General features: G+C 43.1%; 2 protein-coding genes across 4 annotated transcripts; one reads left to right on the forward strand and one right to left on the reverse strand.

The window, feature by feature from the left end:
• Positions 1–1,253: 1,253 nt before the first annotated feature.
• Positions 1,254–12,614, reverse strand: hook1 (hook microtubule-tethering protein 1). Of its 3 annotated transcripts, XM_058073565.1 has the most exons (23): positions 11,925–12,113; positions 11,638–11,723; positions 11,137–11,209; positions 10,982–11,013; positions 10,774–10,824; positions 10,404–10,536; positions 10,244–10,311; positions 10,069–10,131; positions 9,132–9,215; positions 7,286–7,449; positions 7,066–7,206; positions 6,675–6,876; positions 6,500–6,610; positions 6,158–6,245; positions 6,022–6,088; positions 5,803–5,943; positions 4,574–4,661; positions 4,418–4,449; positions 4,252–4,334; positions 4,062–4,162; positions 2,859–2,960; positions 2,617–2,685; positions 1,254–2,533 (listed from the first exon to the last, which is right to left on the reverse strand). In XM_058073565.1, the coding sequence occupies exons 5-23, from the start codon at positions 10,795–10,797 to the stop codon at positions 2,375–2,377; spliced, it is 1,920 nt and encodes a 639-aa protein (XP_057929548.1). In that variant the 5' UTR covers positions 10,798–10,824; positions 10,982–11,013; positions 11,137–11,209; positions 11,638–11,723; positions 11,925–12,113; the 3' UTR covers positions 1,254–2,374. The 3 variants fall into 3 exon arrangements, with proteins under 3 accessions (XP_057929548.1, XP_057929545.1, XP_057929546.1); XM_058073562.1 differs by lacking the exons at positions 10,982–11,013; positions 11,925–12,113 and adding an exon at positions 12,456–12,614; XM_058073563.1 differs by lacking the exon at positions 10,982–11,013 and having other exon boundaries at positions 11,925–12,112.
• Positions 12,615–14,548: 1,934 nt separating this feature from the next.
• On the forward strand, positions 14,549–18,229 carry si:dkey-183n20.15 (RING-HC_RNF170 domain-containing protein). Its single transcript, XM_058073566.1, has 6 exons — positions 14,549–14,717; positions 15,815–15,934; positions 16,154–16,262; positions 16,898–16,971; positions 17,066–17,176; positions 17,864–18,229. The coding sequence occupies exons 1-6, from the start codon at positions 14,631–14,633 to the stop codon at positions 18,167–18,169; spliced, it is 807 nt and encodes a 268-aa protein (XP_057929549.1). The 5' UTR covers positions 14,549–14,630; the 3' UTR covers positions 18,170–18,229.
• The last annotated feature ends 131 nt before the right edge of the window (positions 18,230–18,360 follow it).

Here is an 18,360-nt window from a genome sequence, read left to right on the forward strand (position 1 = left end):
CCATGATTTTTGTTTGTTTGATTTGTTTTATTATCCCTAAAATATAACTGATATGGAATATACAAACAGGAAAGTGAAAGGTTGAAGTGAAATTAACCATGTAATTCATGTAAACGAATTACATTCATTATAAGGGGGCACAATTGGGGAGTCTCCCTTTGATGTAGTTCTACCCCAGAGGTAGGGAACCTATGGCTCGGGAGCCAGGTAGGGCTCTTTTGATGACTGTATCTGGCTCTCAAGCATTTCTTACCACAATAAAAATGCATTTTTGCTAACATTTGAAAGTAAACCATCACAGAAATGACTGTTAAAAATAATATTCAAAATCAACAACTTTCTTATGGATTTTAATTCGTCCATCTATATTCTGCTGCAATACGGCCAACCATATCTATCTTTCCTGATGATATTTTCCAGGTCAAACACCAAAACTTGATTATTACTGGGTAATGCTGTAGTCTACCTCGGTCATTGAGATGTCAAAAAAACATGTAAATGTAAACTTTCCTCCTTTTTTCAAATAGCTAAAGCTGCAGAACCAAACCTTCTGGTGAAGATGGCCAAAAGAATGAAATACGTGTACTGAATACGGTTCAAAACCATGCAGCAGCAGAAGTTGCATTAATGGCAGCAAGTATTTGATTTATTATTAGACACTGCGCTGCTCACGAAAGTATGCTGGCCACACCCCCTTGGCGTGGGGTAGTGTGCCTGGTCTACATAATTAGAGCCCATTATATCTAAAACTGTTGGTCTTACATAAAAATGCACACATTTTATTGCATTCAATGTTTAAAAAAATGTATATGGCTCTCACAGATACACATTTTAAAATATCTGGCCTTCATGGCTCTCTTAGCCAAAAAGGTTCCCGACCCCTGATCTACCCTGTAGACTGAGTGGCACCAAGGATGTGTCCTTTCGCTCGTAATGGAATTATTTTGCATGCTATGGAGTGCCGCTCTTGTCCAGACACGTACAGACCGCCATGCATACTGTGTGTTGTCTGACCCCTTTGTTTTGCGAAGGTAATAAAAACTGGCAAAGTTCTGTATTTATTTCAGGCATTCTATTTCCTACAATTTTTTCTCCTCAACATCCCTTTCTTCTTTCAACCATCTTTTTGGCAAAAACTCACAATTGATCAAGGATGCTGCCTTGAATTTCCTACACGAGATGAAAAAGTAGTAAGATTACCTACCTTCCGTTACAAAATGTACTTTACAAAAGCTTTGGAAAAAATATTTATTAGTCATTTTGCTTTAAAACAAATTCCATAGCATATTAATATATTTTTTTCCATTACATACAGTGTGCTGTGCTACCTGATCTTAACAGTAATAATTCTATGAATGCCTTTAAGTGCACTGCAAAGAGAGGAGTGTTACCAAACAATACACATTATGCTGATTATGAACATCTGACACAACATGGCCTCTGCAACCAAAACAACTAACCCAACCCTACAAGAATAACATCATGTAACCTGAAAAACACACAGCGCCACAACAATTTAAAGTACGATTTACTCCACTGGCGTGGGACATCACAAGCTGGTGTCAACATTATTGCAGCTAATACCATTTGTACCCACTGATGTCAAATTTCTTTAAGCTTCTGATTGTTAGACATGGGGTTTGTCTGAATTCCCACACTCGAAGCATGGACATCTTGGCAACGCCGCATGACTCGAGTGGTTGCAATTCATTACAGAAAAAGAGAGAAGATAAATATCGTGACGTGTGCAACAACTGTCAATGGATTTGGGATAGCAAATGTCAAAACTCTCACACGTCTCTCAAATAATGTCAATATTGTGCAAAATCTATTTTTTTTTGCATATTTGAGATTCTGATTGTAGGATTTATGAGCTGCAATCTATAAATCATCAGTAAATGTATAGATTAAACTGAAATAAATTAGAATGCATTGAGATGCACACGTACATATGTAAGTGTACTCTTCCATTTGAGACACAGCCTTCAACTTACAGCTTCCCTGATGAACTTTTTAAAGCAACTTACTAGTGCATGTAAGCAGTGGTGGCCAGCACCAAATGTATCAGCCGTCATGATAGTAGAGTACAGTAAGTCCTACACACAACAACACATGACATGATTAGAATCACATGAAGTATATTATGAGGGCTTGACAAAGTTCTGTTGGGTCTGCTGGCAGCGTGTGAAATATTCCTGATGTGCACACTTGGGGCGTGTAAGTCACCTGCTGATGTCGGCTCAGCCAGGTAAACTTCCAGACTGTCCCTACCGCCTGTGCTCCCCCCCGGCCGGTGCGATGTGTTTAAGGTCACTTGAGTGTATGATCAGTCCCTGAGCTACTCTAAAGGGGAGGCACATGGCTCTGAGCAGCTCTACTTGGAGGCGGTGCTCGGCACACTGATAGAGAGCGCCCGACGGGGGGCGCTGGAAACCTGGCGCTGTTGGGACAAGAAGGATTGGCCGGGGGACAGCGCGGAGGCGGTGCGGCCTCCGAGACGTGACTCGATGGCCAGCTTCTGAAAGTTCAGACTCTGAGGAGACATCGTGTTTCTTCGTAACGCTGCGTGGGGGCAAATGTGGGGCGGCGGCTTCAGAATCACATCTTTGACCTTACCTTGTTGTACCAGGCAGAGACTATCAGCTTCTCCTCGTACTCTCGCAGTCGGGCCTGCTCACACTGGCGCTAGCAGGAAAAATTGTAAATATTTAACGAGGACACCAAACACTGATATATAATAATAATAATAATTCATGGATATGAATTTAGCAAAGAGGAAGTAAAGTTAGGCATTGTGGATTCTTCAGGCACCCCTGTGACATTCACAGCATGTCAAATACGACAAAAAGTAGAATTACCTCCAGGTTGAGGATCTGTTTGTCCCTGTCCGCCAGCTGGTTCTTCAGAGCCTGGATCTCAGCGGTGGCAGGATTCAGTTTTGGGTCCAGGGCTCTGATAACCTACAAGCAGGGACGGGGAAGAGGCTCACATATCTGGACCATAAAGGAGGACTAGAGCGATGTTTATATTTGCACGCATTTTGTCCTCGCAGTGGTACACAACTTGGTGTACCAATTAGTAATTTGGTGGTAAACAGGTGTGAAGTAGTAGTATATGTAGTATATGTTTCCGCTAACTAGTCATGAGTCCACTGCAACCTATGCCTAAATGCATGCGGTGCACATCAAGGCATGCCTCATTCACATGAATGGGTTAACTTTTGGGGTTGAATTCTCATGTAATTTCTGTAGTCTCTTGGATATTCCTTATTCATTTCTGGTAATAAGTGATGAAAAATGCACAAAACGACCTCGTCACACTGTTCATGCCTCCTGTTTTCTAGTTTCTGCCTCCTTCCTACTCTGTCAGCGTTCTGCAAGATAATATAAATTTACCTTATTTTCCGCATGAGCTTCTTTGGAGTTCAACTTCTAAGTCCTTTGCTGGATATACCAAATAAAGCCACCGCTGCCTCATGGATGCGGGAAATGTTGGTGACAACTGCATACCCAATGCATACCCATGCAGGAACAATGCACCTCGAGGGCACTGTTGCTGTACACTAGATGTAAACAGTACTAATCCATGCCTCTTAACAGCCTTCCCACCCAGCTCTCTAAACCAGCTGTAACACACCTGCAGTACATTCAGGATGCTGCAGCTCGAGACCTGACTAGAACCAGGAACTACGACCATATTAGAGTCCAGTACTCAGATCTCTGCACTGGCTTCCTGTCGCTCCGTTTTAAAATAGACTTTAAAACAGCTCTGCCTTGTACAAGTCTTTTCATGGTCTTGCAGCAAACTACATCTCTGACATGTAAGAGCCAAAGAAACCACCTCGGGCTGTCATCAGCTCGGAGTGGTGTCCTGAGGGTGTGCCCAGAGTCAGGAGTAAACATGGTGCCACACTTAACAATGTGTAAATAAGTTGCGTGGGAGCATTTCATGCCCATGCGCACCATTTTGGGACAATTTATGCATAAATAGAACACCAACAGTGCGTGAACTAGTCTTGCGTGCAAGTGTCAACATCACTTAAAAGTTCCAAAAGGACCCACATTGCGAGCTTTCTCCAGGTACATCTTGTACCTCTCTTCCATGGCCCTCATGTCGTCGTCCTTCTTTTTCAGAGCGGCCATTAGCTCATCCAACTTCAGTGCTTCCAAAAAAAACAAATTGAACTTGTTAGCGGAAGCGTTTGACTGCTTGTGGTCATGGTGGTGGTGGTGGCGTCGGCGTCACACTTACAGGTTTGAGTGTTGTCAGGCTGGAGGTCTTCCAGCAGTTCTTTCTTCTTCATGATTTCATCCTGAGCCTCGTTGAGCTGGACCCTGAGGGAAGAAACACGGCTGCTCAGCTTGAAGAAAACCCAGTCTGACTTCCAATTTCCATCCTGACAGTGACTGACACTTACATGTGAGCGTCGAGTTTCCGCTTTAGGTTGGACTGAAAATCAAGTAGATCCAGGTTAAGGTCAAGTTTCATAGTATTAATACTAAGATGAGTTCCAGCACAGTAACAACATGATCTCTCTCTGTGGGACCGCCCCTCTGGGCGTTGTCACACTCACATCATCGGGCTTCACTGCCTGACCCTGCAGGGCCTTCTGAAGGTCCTCAACCTGCTGCTGCAGCTCGCCGATTCGCTCTCGACTCAACCTGGAGAGAACATATGCAGGAAGAATGAAAATCAAGACGTTAATGCTTTTATTTAGCCACATGTTGAATTATACCCATGTAATATCTGGTGAAATGTAGACTTGGAAACCTTTGCTGGATAAGTAAGAATCATACAGTATGGAAGGATCGGCCAATCACCCAAAACCTTAAATAAAATGACCACAACGTATTAAATATCAGATGATAAACCCAGGAATCTAAATAGAAATATACATGGAGGAAAACTATGTCAAACTGCCAAAGGGTGAGAAATCAATGTCTTTATGTGTCACAAATACGTAATTGTGGTTATGTCGACAACCGCTTAGGGCAGAGGTAGGGAACCTATGGCTCAGGAGCCAGGTAGGGCTCTTTTGATGACTGTATCTGGCTCTCAAGCATTTCTTACCACAATAAAAATGCATTTTTGCTAACATTTGAAAGTAAACCATCACACAAATGACTGTTAAAAATAATATTCAAAATCAACAACTTTCTTATGAATTTTAAGTCGTCCATCTATATTCTGCTGCAATACGGCCAACCATATCTATCTTTCCTGATGATATTTTCCAGGTCAAACACCAAAAGTAGATTATTACTGGGTAATGCTGTAGTCTACCTCGGTCATTGAGATGTCAAAAAAACATGTAAATGTAAACTTTCCTCCTTTAGTCAAATAGCTAAAGCTGCAGAACCAAACCTTCTGGTGAAGATGGCCAAAAGAATGAAATACGTGTACTGAATACGGTTCAAAACCATGCAGCAGCAGAAGTTGCATTAATGGCAGCAAGTATTTGATTTATTATTAGACACTGCGCTGCTCACGAAAGTGTGCTGGCCACACCCCCTTGGCGTGGGGTAGTGTGCCTGGTCTACGTAATTAGAGCCCATTATATCTAAAACTGTTGGTCTTACATAAAAATGCACACATTTTATTGCATTCAAAATGTATATGGCTCTCACAGATACACATTTTAAAATATCTGCCTTCATGGCTCTCTTAGCCAAAAAGGTTCCCGACCCCTGGCTTAGGGTGACATCAGATAGCCAGTCTGAAGGGCATCAACATAAACTGGTTCCACTGGAGCAGTACTTTAAAGTGACCAATGAGAGCCAACACAGCAAGGAGCCCACTGACCTGTTCTCTGTCCCCAACTCGCTGTGGGTCTTGTGAGCTTCCTCCAGCTGAACCTGCAGAGAGGCGATCTTTTCCCTCTCAAACTCCTCCTGCTGCACTCTCAGCATCTTGTTCTCGTGCTGAAGCCTGATGAACTTCTCTCTTGCCACAAATTAAGTCAGCGGTTACACACACGAGGATGCAGAAGAGTGGTTGAAGATTGTGAGTGAGGGTGTCTACCTGTGTTCCATGGGGATTAACTCGGCTGCCAGGTTGTCGTGGCTGGGGCTGCTGGATGGGAGCATGCCTGCATAGAGAGCGTGGGTGTGAGAACATGCAGGGTGATGGACAAGCAACATGCCTGCAGTGACATGACCTGCTTGGGAGAGCTGGTGCTGCTGTGCTTGGGTGCATCGAAGCTCCTCATTGATCTCCTTCAGAGAATCTCTCTCGATGATGATGCGCTGGCGGTTAAGAAAGATAATTAATATACGCGTGTTGGGGGCATTTTTTGGCCTGCAGCTTATTTTGTATTGGTCCTCGGCATGTGATCAAATTGAGATATTACACTATTTTGCCTCCTATAACACAAAGCTAAAATGTTTGTGTTGTGGAAATACTTTAGTATACTGTGACCTTCATTAGATTTGTTTTAGCATCTTTAATATGCAAAATGCATTATCCCATTTTTATGCATGCGGCCCTCGGCATGTCTCACCTCCTTCTCCTTCATCACCAGCTCATGCCTCTCCTCCAACTTCTTCATCTCAAAGGCCTGGTTATCTGCTCGCCTCGTCTCATCTGACAATTTCCTGTGGAGCTCTTGCACCTGGCAGGGAGCACATGACACGTGTGGCTGTAGGCGACTCACAATGCATCCCACCAGACAATACCTGTCGCTTGTACGTCTCCAGCTGTGCACGGGCGGCGTTGGCCTTGCGTAGCTCCTCCTCCAAGCTGACGGTGTTCTGCATGTAGATCATGTTATTTTCTTCCAGCAGCTTCATCTGCCTCTTCAGGTCCCCCAGGTTCTCCAGCTTTCGCTTGTAGGTTTCCACCGAAGTCTCCAGCATTACCACTCGGTCCGAACAGCTCCTAAGGAGCATGGGACAAAATGCACACAGCTCAAATGAGCTGCCGCGGGTGCAACAAACGAACCATCTCTCATGAATCAGCTGAGCAGACCACGGTGGTCCTGCCACAGACCACCACCCTGCAACATATTTAGCCCAGTCCCACCCTTTGCTGCATCTGAACCCGATGTGAAGCATCAAAAAACCAAACCTCAGAACGTCCAGCTCGTCTTTGAGGGCTCGGGATTCCTCCGCCAGGCTGGTAAGGTCGTCGTTGCGGTGCTGAACCTCCACCAGCTGCTTCTCTAGTTCTTCACAGTGGATCCGGTAGTCGTCCTTTGCAGCCTCCAGCCTTAAAAAAAAACAACGTTGTCTTGGTTGGTTCGTTTCCCCGCTAAGGTGGTGTCATCTAAAGAAGATTTCAAACCAACCGGAAGCTCTCCTCCTGCAGCACCTCAAACTGCTGCTGTAATTGAGTGTACTTCCTGCCCGAGGGCGTGTTTGGGTCATCGAAGGTATCCAGCTGATTGGCTCGGTCGGTTAGGACATCGTTCTCTGCCAATAGACTGTTTCGTTCTTCTTGGAGAACGGCCACCTGTCCGAGAAGATTACGTGTGTGAAGCGGATGAGACAGTTGGTCATATTGGTAAATGGTTGAGTGCAGCGGTTCATACACAGAGTGCAGTTAATCCATGCATAGACAATGTTAGTTAGCCCACATAACCAAATGACTTTGGACCCTACTAGGTTACTTTCCTGACCTTGAAATATCCTATGTAAACAGGCACAAGCATGTTTACAACATTCTTTGAACCTCACTGAAAGTCATTAAAGCAGTCATGCTCCATTCTTGGAATTTGGACAAATAAATAAAAGTAGCAAACGACAGTAAGAAAAAAAAAAAAGTTTAGCATCATTGATGTGCTGCGTGGCTTCAGTGAGAAGTTCACAGGTGTGTTATGAGATCCATTTTTCAAAAAAAGCTGTCACAGAGAAAAAGACACACAACATCCCGATGGAGCCACCTGTTAGCTGAGTTAGCATCAACATTCCAAGCAGCTTTGAGGGAAAAAAGGGGGGTTAAGTTTGGCTTGACGGGCACGGTCACACTGGACTTACCTGGCAGCGGTCGGAGTCGGGCCACGTGGCAAACACAACACATTCATCTGTCAAGAGTCCAGTTGAAGACAGTAGTTGGATCAGTACCTGTCTGCTAAATGCAGCGTGCCCTTATTAGAACGCTCAGGCCCCCAGGCTGGCTGGCTGGCTGGCTGGCTGGCTGCTCGGCATGGACAAGAGCCAGCGGAGTCCAGACTGTAAACTCACAGTCCTTCTGCCACAGCAACTCCACACAATGGACCCAGGCATTACGGCAAATTACGTAATTCCTCTTTATACCGACCCAGAGGCCAGTGTGTGTGTGTGTGTGTAGTAGCATTCACCAGTTGGTCCTGCTCCTTTCTTTCTTTCTTCATTTATTTCAGACATGCATACTATGTTACATTATTCTTTCTCACATATACACTTACAATATCTATTTTTATATATATATATATATATATATATATATATATATATATATATATATATATATATATATATATTTACGTATACACATATACATACACACATATCTACATACATATATATATATACACACATATACACATACACACAACACCTCATTACTACACATGTCTGAAAAGGAGCAGGAAGAAGCAAAGCTTATTAAATCCTACCCCTTCTCCACGCCATAGCAGTTACCAATTCAATAAGTTTTTTTTCTCTTCCTCGTGCCACAGACATGTTACCAACATGTGGTCAACGTGACACCCGATGTCCAACCATCATTTACCTCAGTATTGTGAGGCCACATGGAATGCTCCCATAAGAAGCACCCACCAAGCCCGGGCGCCCACAGCGCCATCTGCGGCTATTGAAGCCCCAGCCCAGCCAGAGAGCAGCAAGCCGCGCAAGTGTGCCGAAGCACCCGAGACCCAGACTCACACCCCCAGTAGCCAGGGAAGGCCAGACAAGGCAGGGTCCACTTTACGAGGCCACAGCACACTCCCGCCCTTCCCAGAGCTTCACCTAGCTTTCCTGGCAGCGTTGAGAATAGTGCTTTCTTCTCTGCTGAAAGTTTGCTTGCCTAAAGATTTGCCTAATCTCTCCCAGTGCCAAAGACTATTTCTGTTGCTACTGACTCTTATTTTGACCTTCTGGTACCCCAGCTGCTGCCAATCAGGCACAAAGTGTGTGTAGGCAATGTGCATTCACCTGTTGGTCCAGCTCCTGGCAGCGTTGGGATAGTGCTTCCTTCTGTGCTGAAAGTTCATGCAGGTCTTTCAAAGCCTTTCCCAGCTGCAAACACACACACACACACACACACACACACACACACACACACACACACAGGATGAGCTGCTAGGACTCCACCAATGTACTCTCACATCCAAGGTCTTCTTAAAGGGGACCCTTTGTATTGAGTTGTGGTGTCCTATAGAGCAGCTACATACAATAACACGTACAGAAAACCTTTCAGATCTTTCAAGAATCCGCACCTATTCCATTTCCTTTGATTTGTGCTTCCTGCCAAAACCGTCTGTTTTAATTTATTCCACCTATGGCCCGCCTCTGGGCATGCCCACTCTGCTGTGATTGGCCAAGTGCTTCCTAGCTATGAACCATATAAGGAAGTCTGCCCCTCTGTGACATCACAAAGGGGCAGTTTTACCACACCTTTTAAAACCAAGCGTTTTGAGCCATCTCAAACTTCTTTCAGGGCTCACTTCCAAATGCGCATACCTCATTAACTGAAACTTCTGAGGAGAACATCCTTTAACACGAGAAGACAACATTGTAACTACATTTATGGGTCAGAAAAGTGGAAAAAGCACAATAAGTCCCCTTTAAAGAATCCTCCTCTACAAGTTTCACCAATGATATATGTTCTCTAGAAAAAGTCAAATATGATTTGTCTAAATAAGGGCTGTCAAATGATTACAAATTTTAATCAGATTAATCACAGTTTAAAAAATCATGATTGAACACCATTAGCAACTATGTCAAAAATATGCCCATTGTGAAAACTGTGATTCATATTTTATTTTTTTTTCCGAATTGTACAGCCCTACAGTTATGTGATCCACCTCCTTCCCCCCAATTAGTACTAGACTACAATAATAATGGCCATGCTACTAATAATAGCACTGACCTGCTGTTCTTGGTCCCCTGGCAGCTCCACTCCAAAGGGGGTCATGGTCTCTTTACTTAGGATCTGAAAAAGGAGACACGTCACCACCATTGTCGTGATCTGCAGATCTTCCACCAACGTCAATCACTCCCTGAGGGGTTCTTTGAGGACATGATAGTGTGAGGGAGGCACTGACCTCCTGGATGGCCGCCATGACAACATGCTGCACAGACTCCTCCAGCGTCATGATGATCTGAATGTACTCTGGCGACAGGGAGGACACTTTATAATTCAAGAGTCAAACCGTTTGCTTGTGGGTCCGTGGTGCTAGACTGAAAGGACTGCGAGCTCTGTACCTTGTTTGCGCTCACATTTGACAGCGCAGCCCAGGACGAGCTGCAGCAGCCTCCCCAGCTCAACGGGGGATGAATGCTCTGCCACCAGGGCCACGTCTGGCAGGGGGAAGTCAGAGAGGCCCTGCACCAACACCTAAAAGACCAGACTTGACTTTGTCTTGTCCATGCTCAGCTCACAGAGTGGAAGCCCCAGAGAACTTCTTCTTCTAACGCATACCAGACTTGATCCTATCTCTGGCCACAATGCATGCTCTTATTTTCTTTAGGCAGGGCTCTCGTGCTTCTTGCCAACAACACAGCGCACGCCTCACTGCCCACATGAACCCAATGAACGCATCATACAACAACAGAGAGGTGCCTGTGAACATACCTCATTGTAGTACTCCAGCACCATCTGCAGGATCTTCTTCAGGTTGTTGAGCTGAGATCACACACACACAAGCTTAATGAAGTCATGTCGCTACGCACTTTGAGATAAGAAAGGTGTGAGGGAGGGAACCATATACAATCGCACTGCAATTGGGGTTACATCCAGCAGACACACACACATGGAAATGGAGTCAGTACAAAAGGCTCACATTGCAGGCTAAAACGGGTGCAGCAGCGCCCTCTGGTGGAGGCAGGAGGACAGTTGGAAGGAGAGTTGTGCAGGAATCAAGCATGGGGGATTTAGCACACTAGAAAGGGGGCCAAAGATGATAAAAGCACAAAGAAGACAGACTGCCCTCTCTACCTTCAGTCTCCAGTTGTCCTCGACGTCGGTTTTGATGCGAGTGAGCCAACCATCAGTGAACCAAGATGGGTCTCTGTGTAACACAGGACTGATAGTTAACCTACCATATTGTGTTTCTATTTTATTCTATTCTATCTAGCCTTTAAGGTGCTTTTAGTAAGCCCTTCTAGGGAACACACAGTTTTGTGTGTCTTTAATGCTAATGAGCGTTGCTTGTTCTAACCTATTGTTGTTGGAACATCATTAAAAAGCATTATGATTTGTAATGGGATGACACATTTTTGGGTGAAAGAGTTGCATAAAACAACATGCATGAAGTCACTTGAGACCTCAGTTGAGCAAACAACAAATCTGTGAATGTTTTGCGTTGTCTTTAGCCACATGTGTCCTCTTACCTCTTCATCACATCTATCAGACAGCCAGTAGTTTTCATTTACTTTTATTAACCAGCTATTAACTTCTTTTTACACTTGAAACACATTGTTTATTATTATTGCTTACATTTGATGCAGAGCCTGTGATATTGCGGCCCCGGTGGTCAGGTCCTCTGCTGTACTGCACCGTGCAGCGGTGTTGAAGGTCTGCAGCTGGAGAGTAAAACACGGGTAATGATTAAATATGTTTTATCAACAATGTTAATGGAGCATTATCTTCATTGAGTGTAGATGAAGTAAATCTATAACATAACGTAACACGTTGAGTAAAAAAGTAATCTCCAATAAAACAAGAAATAATGTCAAGTAAACTGTGCGTAACCTTCAAACTAAAACCCGCTGTTAAATTCTTACCGGGATTAAACAGCCTGCCCTACTTAGCCCATCTTGTTGATCAACAAACCGGTAATGAAATAATGGTTTCAGTAGAAAAAAAAAGTCGTATGTCGTTCACCGGCAAGAGCTTCACTACACATATATGTATTTATAGAGGAGCATGTGGTGGCTTTTGCCGACGTTATTTGCGTAATTACAAAACAAGACTGCATAAATAAATCCTGGTTCAAAGGATTACTGTTCTAAAATGAGGGGGTTTTGTCGCTGCAGCGTCAACCTGGCAACCTTCGTTTATGTTAGCCTGCAGCACGGTACCTCGTTATGCTAACAGTTATTATCACAATTTAACTACATAGTTGCTGTTGCTTGTAGTTCATTAATCGTTGTTATACGTGGGCTTTTATGATTTTATTTTAGTTCCATTTAGTTCCATTATGTTACCAAATGTTGAATGTTTCCTGACGACCAGCTCGAGCACCTCCAAACAGGTGCGGTTGGAATCGACCGGCTTTTGTGGCGGACACTCAACAATAATAAACAAAAGCTCACCCATATTATGAGGCTCTCAACCAATGCCGTGCTGCTCTCGTCCATTTATTCCACTTAGGCTAATAAAAAGCTTAAATATAGTCTCTCCTACTGTCCACAAACGCCTCTTCCGCTCCTTTCCTTTAGCCGTTTGACCTCACCTGCTGTCGAGAGGTTGGTTTACTCCAACAACGCATCCAATCAGGATTTAGATGCGTCCAGATTGACGGCTTTTACAGGCAATCAGAGAGCGATACGAGCGACTTGAGAACGCCTCCATTTAGTGTCTGTTGGATTTGATCGCATTCATAGTTCACTTTTGATGCTCATCATGGGTAAAGTTTATACATTCATATGTGTAGGGAATTAAGAATATAGTAAAAGTCAAATAAAAATAATACTTTTTTTCATAATTATGGTGCAGGTACTGAAAAAATGTATGTTTGTCAATATTCATAATGGATAATAAATAAATAAATAAACTGAAAAAAGACCAAATAAAAAAATATAACAGGAAAATAATTATACTTTATGGAAATTGTTTAAATATTATTTGCAGTAATGGAGTAAAACTCAAACCGTATAAAGCAAGATGCATGGATCTCTTAAGTTAATAGTAACAAATGTAAAACATTTAAAAAATATATAAAAATGGCAGTAATTAGGATAAAATATGTAATTTACAAAAAAAAATTAAAACAATATTAAAATTAAATGTTTTACTTAACCATTAAAGTCCTTGAAAATAATTTGCAGTATAAAACTTATAAAAGACTGATGTCTATAATAGAAATACACCCAAAAGATAGAGAATATTATTAGCAGATTAGTTTAGAAATACAATAAATGTGAGGAAAAAAGGAATTTAGATAAGGCCTCTATGGGTATGTCACTTTGCTTATTTTATGCACAATAGAAGGAATAATCATCCAGGATCTTAGTAACATATTCCACTGCAGCATTTCCATGCATTATTCATAAAAAGAAGGGCTCATGCACACCCTCCTTAAATGTGCATTGTCACTAGTGTGGACTTTATCCTGGTGAGCCTCTCTACTTACCGTCACTACAATATGATGGCCTCACTTTTTATCTCTGCTCAGACCCTGACCCTCACCGACTCACTCACAGAGCTGCTGCTATTTTTAGATGACCTGCGGTATGAGGAGGTGCAGGGCGGCCATGTCAATATTTAGCAGCGCCATTCATGACATGGTCGTGTGGAGGAGGTCACATCGCCCAATTGGGTGTATCTGTGACGTCAGCATAGAAGGCTACCAGTAATGGCAAAGGGGCAAGCATGGCCGTATAAGTATCTTGCCAACACAGCAGAAAATAGAACCAATGTTGTAATAGTGGTAAGGTTCAAACTGCCCAGCCTGCATTAGTGGTGCTCATGAGTGCACCAAAAGTGTAATTTAACACGCATGGCTTTCACACCAACAACTGAGCAGTGCCACCAATATTTTAAAGAGCATGCAGAGGTAGATAAAACAGACCACTCATGATACATCACATGCAGCTGCATTCACAGCAGTCGATGCAAATGTTTCACCCCCCCGGCGGTTATTTCCTTTTGTAAACCAGACACCCGGCAACTATAGTAGACTCTGTGGCCAATTGAATCAAGGCGGTAATTGGAGTGTTTATGTGAAATAACACACAAGCTATTACAGTACATAGACAAATGAATACTGTAATAAATATGCTTTCATTGCAACAATGCCAATAAAAGGCCACTAGGTGACAGTATCGCTCTGCAAGTGCTTTGCTGTTCCCTTTCCATTTCCTGTCTTGGTCATGTGTGAGTAGGGTGAGTAGTTTGACTTGATTTTAGTTTTATTATACATATTGTACTAATCTTCAGACAGCTTCAGAATGTTACTTAAAAAAACATTAGCTTTTATGATGGCTACAGTTTGGTAAGTGTTGGCGTTTCAATGTTGGCACAGTCTACTTTGGGTAAATTATTGCCAGCTTGAGGTCAGCTCTAGCCCACTTTTATGTGGGAGGGATCACATCTGGTGAGAAGCCTCCGTACGGTCATGTGACCCACACTGAGAATACTCATTTTGACAGTGGTTTTGTACTGTAGCCAATCTGTTGCAGGTTTATGTGCCATTGATGAGCCTGCACCAAAGAGTGTCTGAGAGAGGAGCTGATAGTGGTTGATGATTAACACACAGCTCTCATCAGATGATGCTGGACATGCCGACTTTTTACTTCCTTAAGCCATCACCAGCCTCTTTCCATGCACACCTACTGCTCCGTCTCCTAGCCCAGGTGAGTGTCTTTACGCCACGCAGTGCCATTTTAGGACGCCTGTCCGCTTACATTTACATACATCATATGGACATTGATGCTGTGAAACTGAAGGTGGTTTGTTAATATAGATAATATAAAATATAAAATAGATAATATAAAATATCAGATCAGGCTTCCACTTCAAAAAGGTGGAACCTTTTATATTCCCAAAACAGCTAGCATTTTTTGTATCCAATTTCTAAAATAATTAATATAGAGGTATATCGTTAAGATAATGTTTCTGTAGAACAGAACACTCACCATTTGACGAGCATGTATTTGTATATATGCGAGTATTTTTGCATCAGATTCCTAAAAACCATCAGAATGCTATGGTCATATAAACCAGGAGCAGCATTCCTAAAAACTGTGCTCTGTCATAAAGAGGAACTTGACAAGCATTTTTACATCAAGTTCCTAAAAACACCAGAGCGCTACGGTCATATAGATTCTTTGACGAGTCCTCCTGAAGAAAAGTCCACCTGTAATATAGAGGATCTTTGACTAGCGTTTCATGTAGTACATTCTTAAAAACAGCGGCACACTCCTGTCATAGAGGAGTTTTTTGACAAGCATTGTTGCACCAGACTCCCCAAAACAGCAGAGCACTCCTGTAATATATAGGATCTTTGACCTACATCTTTTGCAGGTTTTTAAAAACAGCAGGGCACTGTCATCATATAGAGGATCTTTAACCAGCATTTTGCATTAAATGTCCTAAAATAGCAGAGTGCCTGTCATCTTGAGGACCTTCGGCTAGTATTTCTGTAGCACATTCTACAAACCAGCAGAGCGCTCCTGACTTAGAGGATCTTTGACTTGCGTTTTTGCAGGTGCTTAAAAACAGCAGAGTGCTATTGTCATATAGATAATTCATGAGCAGCATTTGTGAAGATGATTCCGAGCACTTTTGTCATGTAGAGCATCTTTGATTAACATGTACTGTATGTCCTTAAAGGCAGCACGTTCCTGTTCTAAAGAGGATCTTTAGCTAGACATTACGTCCAGCCATAGCCAGCAGCAGGTATGATAACATTGTGTGTATGTGTTTATCTTGGTGTGGTGTCACATTGCAGATCACACCGTCTTCCTTCTCAAGGTCCAGCAGGTCAGGGTCACCCGGTCTCGCTGGCCCGAGACTCTACCTATCCTATCCTGCACCAGCAGCCACTGCCCACTGCCCACTGCCCAGGATGGTGAGGATTTGTTGTTTCTACCTATTGCCTTTCTCACGTCCTCGGTTTGCATATTTGACATATTGAATTATGAATTTAGGCTAACAGTAGCATGGTTGCAAGCAAAGAGGTTGTAAAACTGCTGAGACACTCCCTTTTATTGTGTTTAGTTTTGATCTAGTTGTTGCTTCATACATCTTATTGCCGTCTTGGCACGCTGTAATGCATTCATTCCTGCAGGAGTCTGCACGCTTTTATCCATCAACCAGTCATCCAGACCGCCACTGTCCAGTGTGCCTGCAGACGGCCAGCTTCCCGGTTCAGACCAACTGTGGACATTTATTCTGTGGTAGGAGACACACACACACACACACACACACACACACACACACACACACACAGAGTGTGACGTCTGTTGATGTACACCACCACAGAGACCATCTGTTCCATCTTTTTAATCACTAACAGTTGCCACGGTAACACTGCCCTGCCTCGCCATCGTTATTTTCAGGGAAAAATGTCATTTAGCCAGTAACAGTAACAGTTAAGACACATTTTGAGTTATCAATGGGGTGGATAGAAATGACAAGGAAGAGGGTGTCAAGAAATATTGATCCTTTTGTGCATTAGGAAAATGATCTGATTTATAACTGTCCTTTTAACAAATCTAATGTGTAATATTTAGCTAGGGGAGGAATCATTTGGGATTTTATTTTATACTTTTATGCAATCAATCTATAATCCAAATATGCAAGTAACACTTATTATAACAATATATAAAAAAAGCATCTGTGCTTTTCCATCACCTTTTATGGCACGTGACACACCTAATACATGGCCCACTTACCTCTTTTTTCAGAGCGGCCATATTTTTTTTTTCCAGAGCGACATTTTCAAGCCCCACCGCATCATTCTAAAAACCAAATAAAACCTCAGAGGATCTGCCATAAAAAACCCAATAAACATGGTTCCATGTAATTGCAGCTCCGTGTTTGATCACCTACTGGAGACACGGCATGTGGTTGGACCCCATCAGCTGTCCTCTTTGTAGACAAAAGGTACTGTACTCTTAATTATATATAATGTTTGTGTAACTAGTGTACAAAAAAGTACTATATATGGACATTTGGAATAAAAAAAATGACTCCTCAGGTCAGCGCTATATGTCATCTGTTCAACGACACCCGATCAGATCAGCAGTCCAAGGACGTTCTTGGGGAAATTACAGACTACAACAAACGTTATTCTGGCGCCCCTAGACGGGTAAGTGTACATTGTGCATGAACACGAATGCTTCATTCATTCATTCATTCATTCATTTTCTACCGCTTTTCCTCACGAGGGTCGCGGGGGGTGCTGGAGCCTATCCCAGCTGTCTTCGGGCGTGAGGCGGGGTACACCCTGGACTGGTCGCCAGGCAATCACAGGGCACATATAGACAAACAACCATTCACACTCACATTCATACCTATGGACAATTTGGAGTGGCTAATTAACCTAGCATGTTTTTGGAATGTGGGAGGAAACCGGAGTACCCGGAGGAAACCCACGCATGCACGGGAGAACATGCAAACTCCACACAGAGATGGCAAAGAGTGGGATTGAACCCTGGTCTCCTAGCTGTGAGGTCTGCGCGCTAACCACTAGACCGCCGTGCCGCCCACGAATGCTTCAATAAATTTGAATTCACCACTGATAGTCACCATGGGTGTGCTCTACAAAAGCAAATAACCACCGTGTTGTCTCATTGGCACCAGGTCAAAAAATATTAGCAATAGCAATTTGATAACCTCCTGATATTAAAAAAAAATCTTAACGCCACAAGAGGGCAGCAACACTTTCCACTTTCTCATGCACTGCAAATAATTAGTAAAATTAAAAACATGAGCTTTTCTCTAAAATGTGAAATCACATTTTCGATAAATTGCAACATTTCCCCCTTCCATCCAGATAAGAGCCTACCTGTGTGATGCACCTGTCCTCCTGCAGCTCATGGTCCGCAGCTTGGGCACCATCGGGGTCCTCGTAGGGCTCTTCTTCTTGAGGGTGGCTCTGTGCTGTGTTGGTACTGTGGTCTCCATCTCCTCCTCCTCCTCCTCCTCCTCGCCATCATCAAGTTCAATGAAGGCAGACCCCTCCCTGTGTGGGCTTTTGGGGGTCTTAGATGACCTGGTGGTGGTCTTCCTGCTGCTCCTCTGCGTCATCAATGTTAACCAGAGAGGACACCCTGCCAGCACAGGAGGGGTGGGGAGTTGACGTTAGGCGATGCAGTTGTATTACATTCCTTCAAGGGGTGCAGCTTTAAAAGAATGGAGATAAGGCATCAGAAACTGAAAACACATCACAATTTTAGTTTAAATTGCAATCGCTTTAGTAAATAATTTCTGAATCTCGTAGCATTTGTAAATGTGTCATTTGTGTTTTTATGTATAAATAAATATTTTTCT

Source organism: Doryrhamphus excisus, chromosome 5 (assembly GCF_030265055.1).
Source record: "Doryrhamphus excisus isolate RoL2022-K1 chromosome 5, RoL_Dexc_1.0, whole genome shotgun sequence".
NCBI lineage: Eukaryota > Metazoa > Chordata > Actinopteri > Syngnathiformes > Syngnathidae > Doryrhamphus > Doryrhamphus excisus.

Bases quoted from the DNA above. Each gene is read 5' to 3' on its own strand.
- hook1 (XM_058073562.1), bottom strand. From the start codon at position 12,500: ATGGACGAGAGCAGCACGGCATTGGTTGAGAGCCTCATAATATGG. The intron at 10,537-10,773 runs GTATGTTCACAG...CTGGTCTTTTAG, and splicing joins TGCTGGAGTACTACAATGAG to GTGTTGGTGCAGGGCCTCTC. The intron at 5,944-6,021 runs GTAGACACCCTC...ATTTGTGGCAAG, and splicing joins TTAATCCCCATGGAACACAG to AGAGAAGTTCATCAGGCTTC.
- si:dkey-183n20.15 (XM_058073566.1), top strand. From the start codon at position 14,631: ATGATGCTGGACATGCCGACTTTTTACTTCCTTAAGCCATCACCAGCC. The intron at 14,718-15,814 runs GTGAGTGTCTTT...GTCACATTGCAG, and splicing joins TGCTCCGTCTCCTAGCCCAG to ATCACACCGTCTTCCTTCTC. The intron at 16,972-17,065 runs GTACTGTACTCT...ATGACTCCTCAG, and splicing joins GTCCTCTTTGTAGACAAAAG to GTCAGCGCTATATGTCATCT.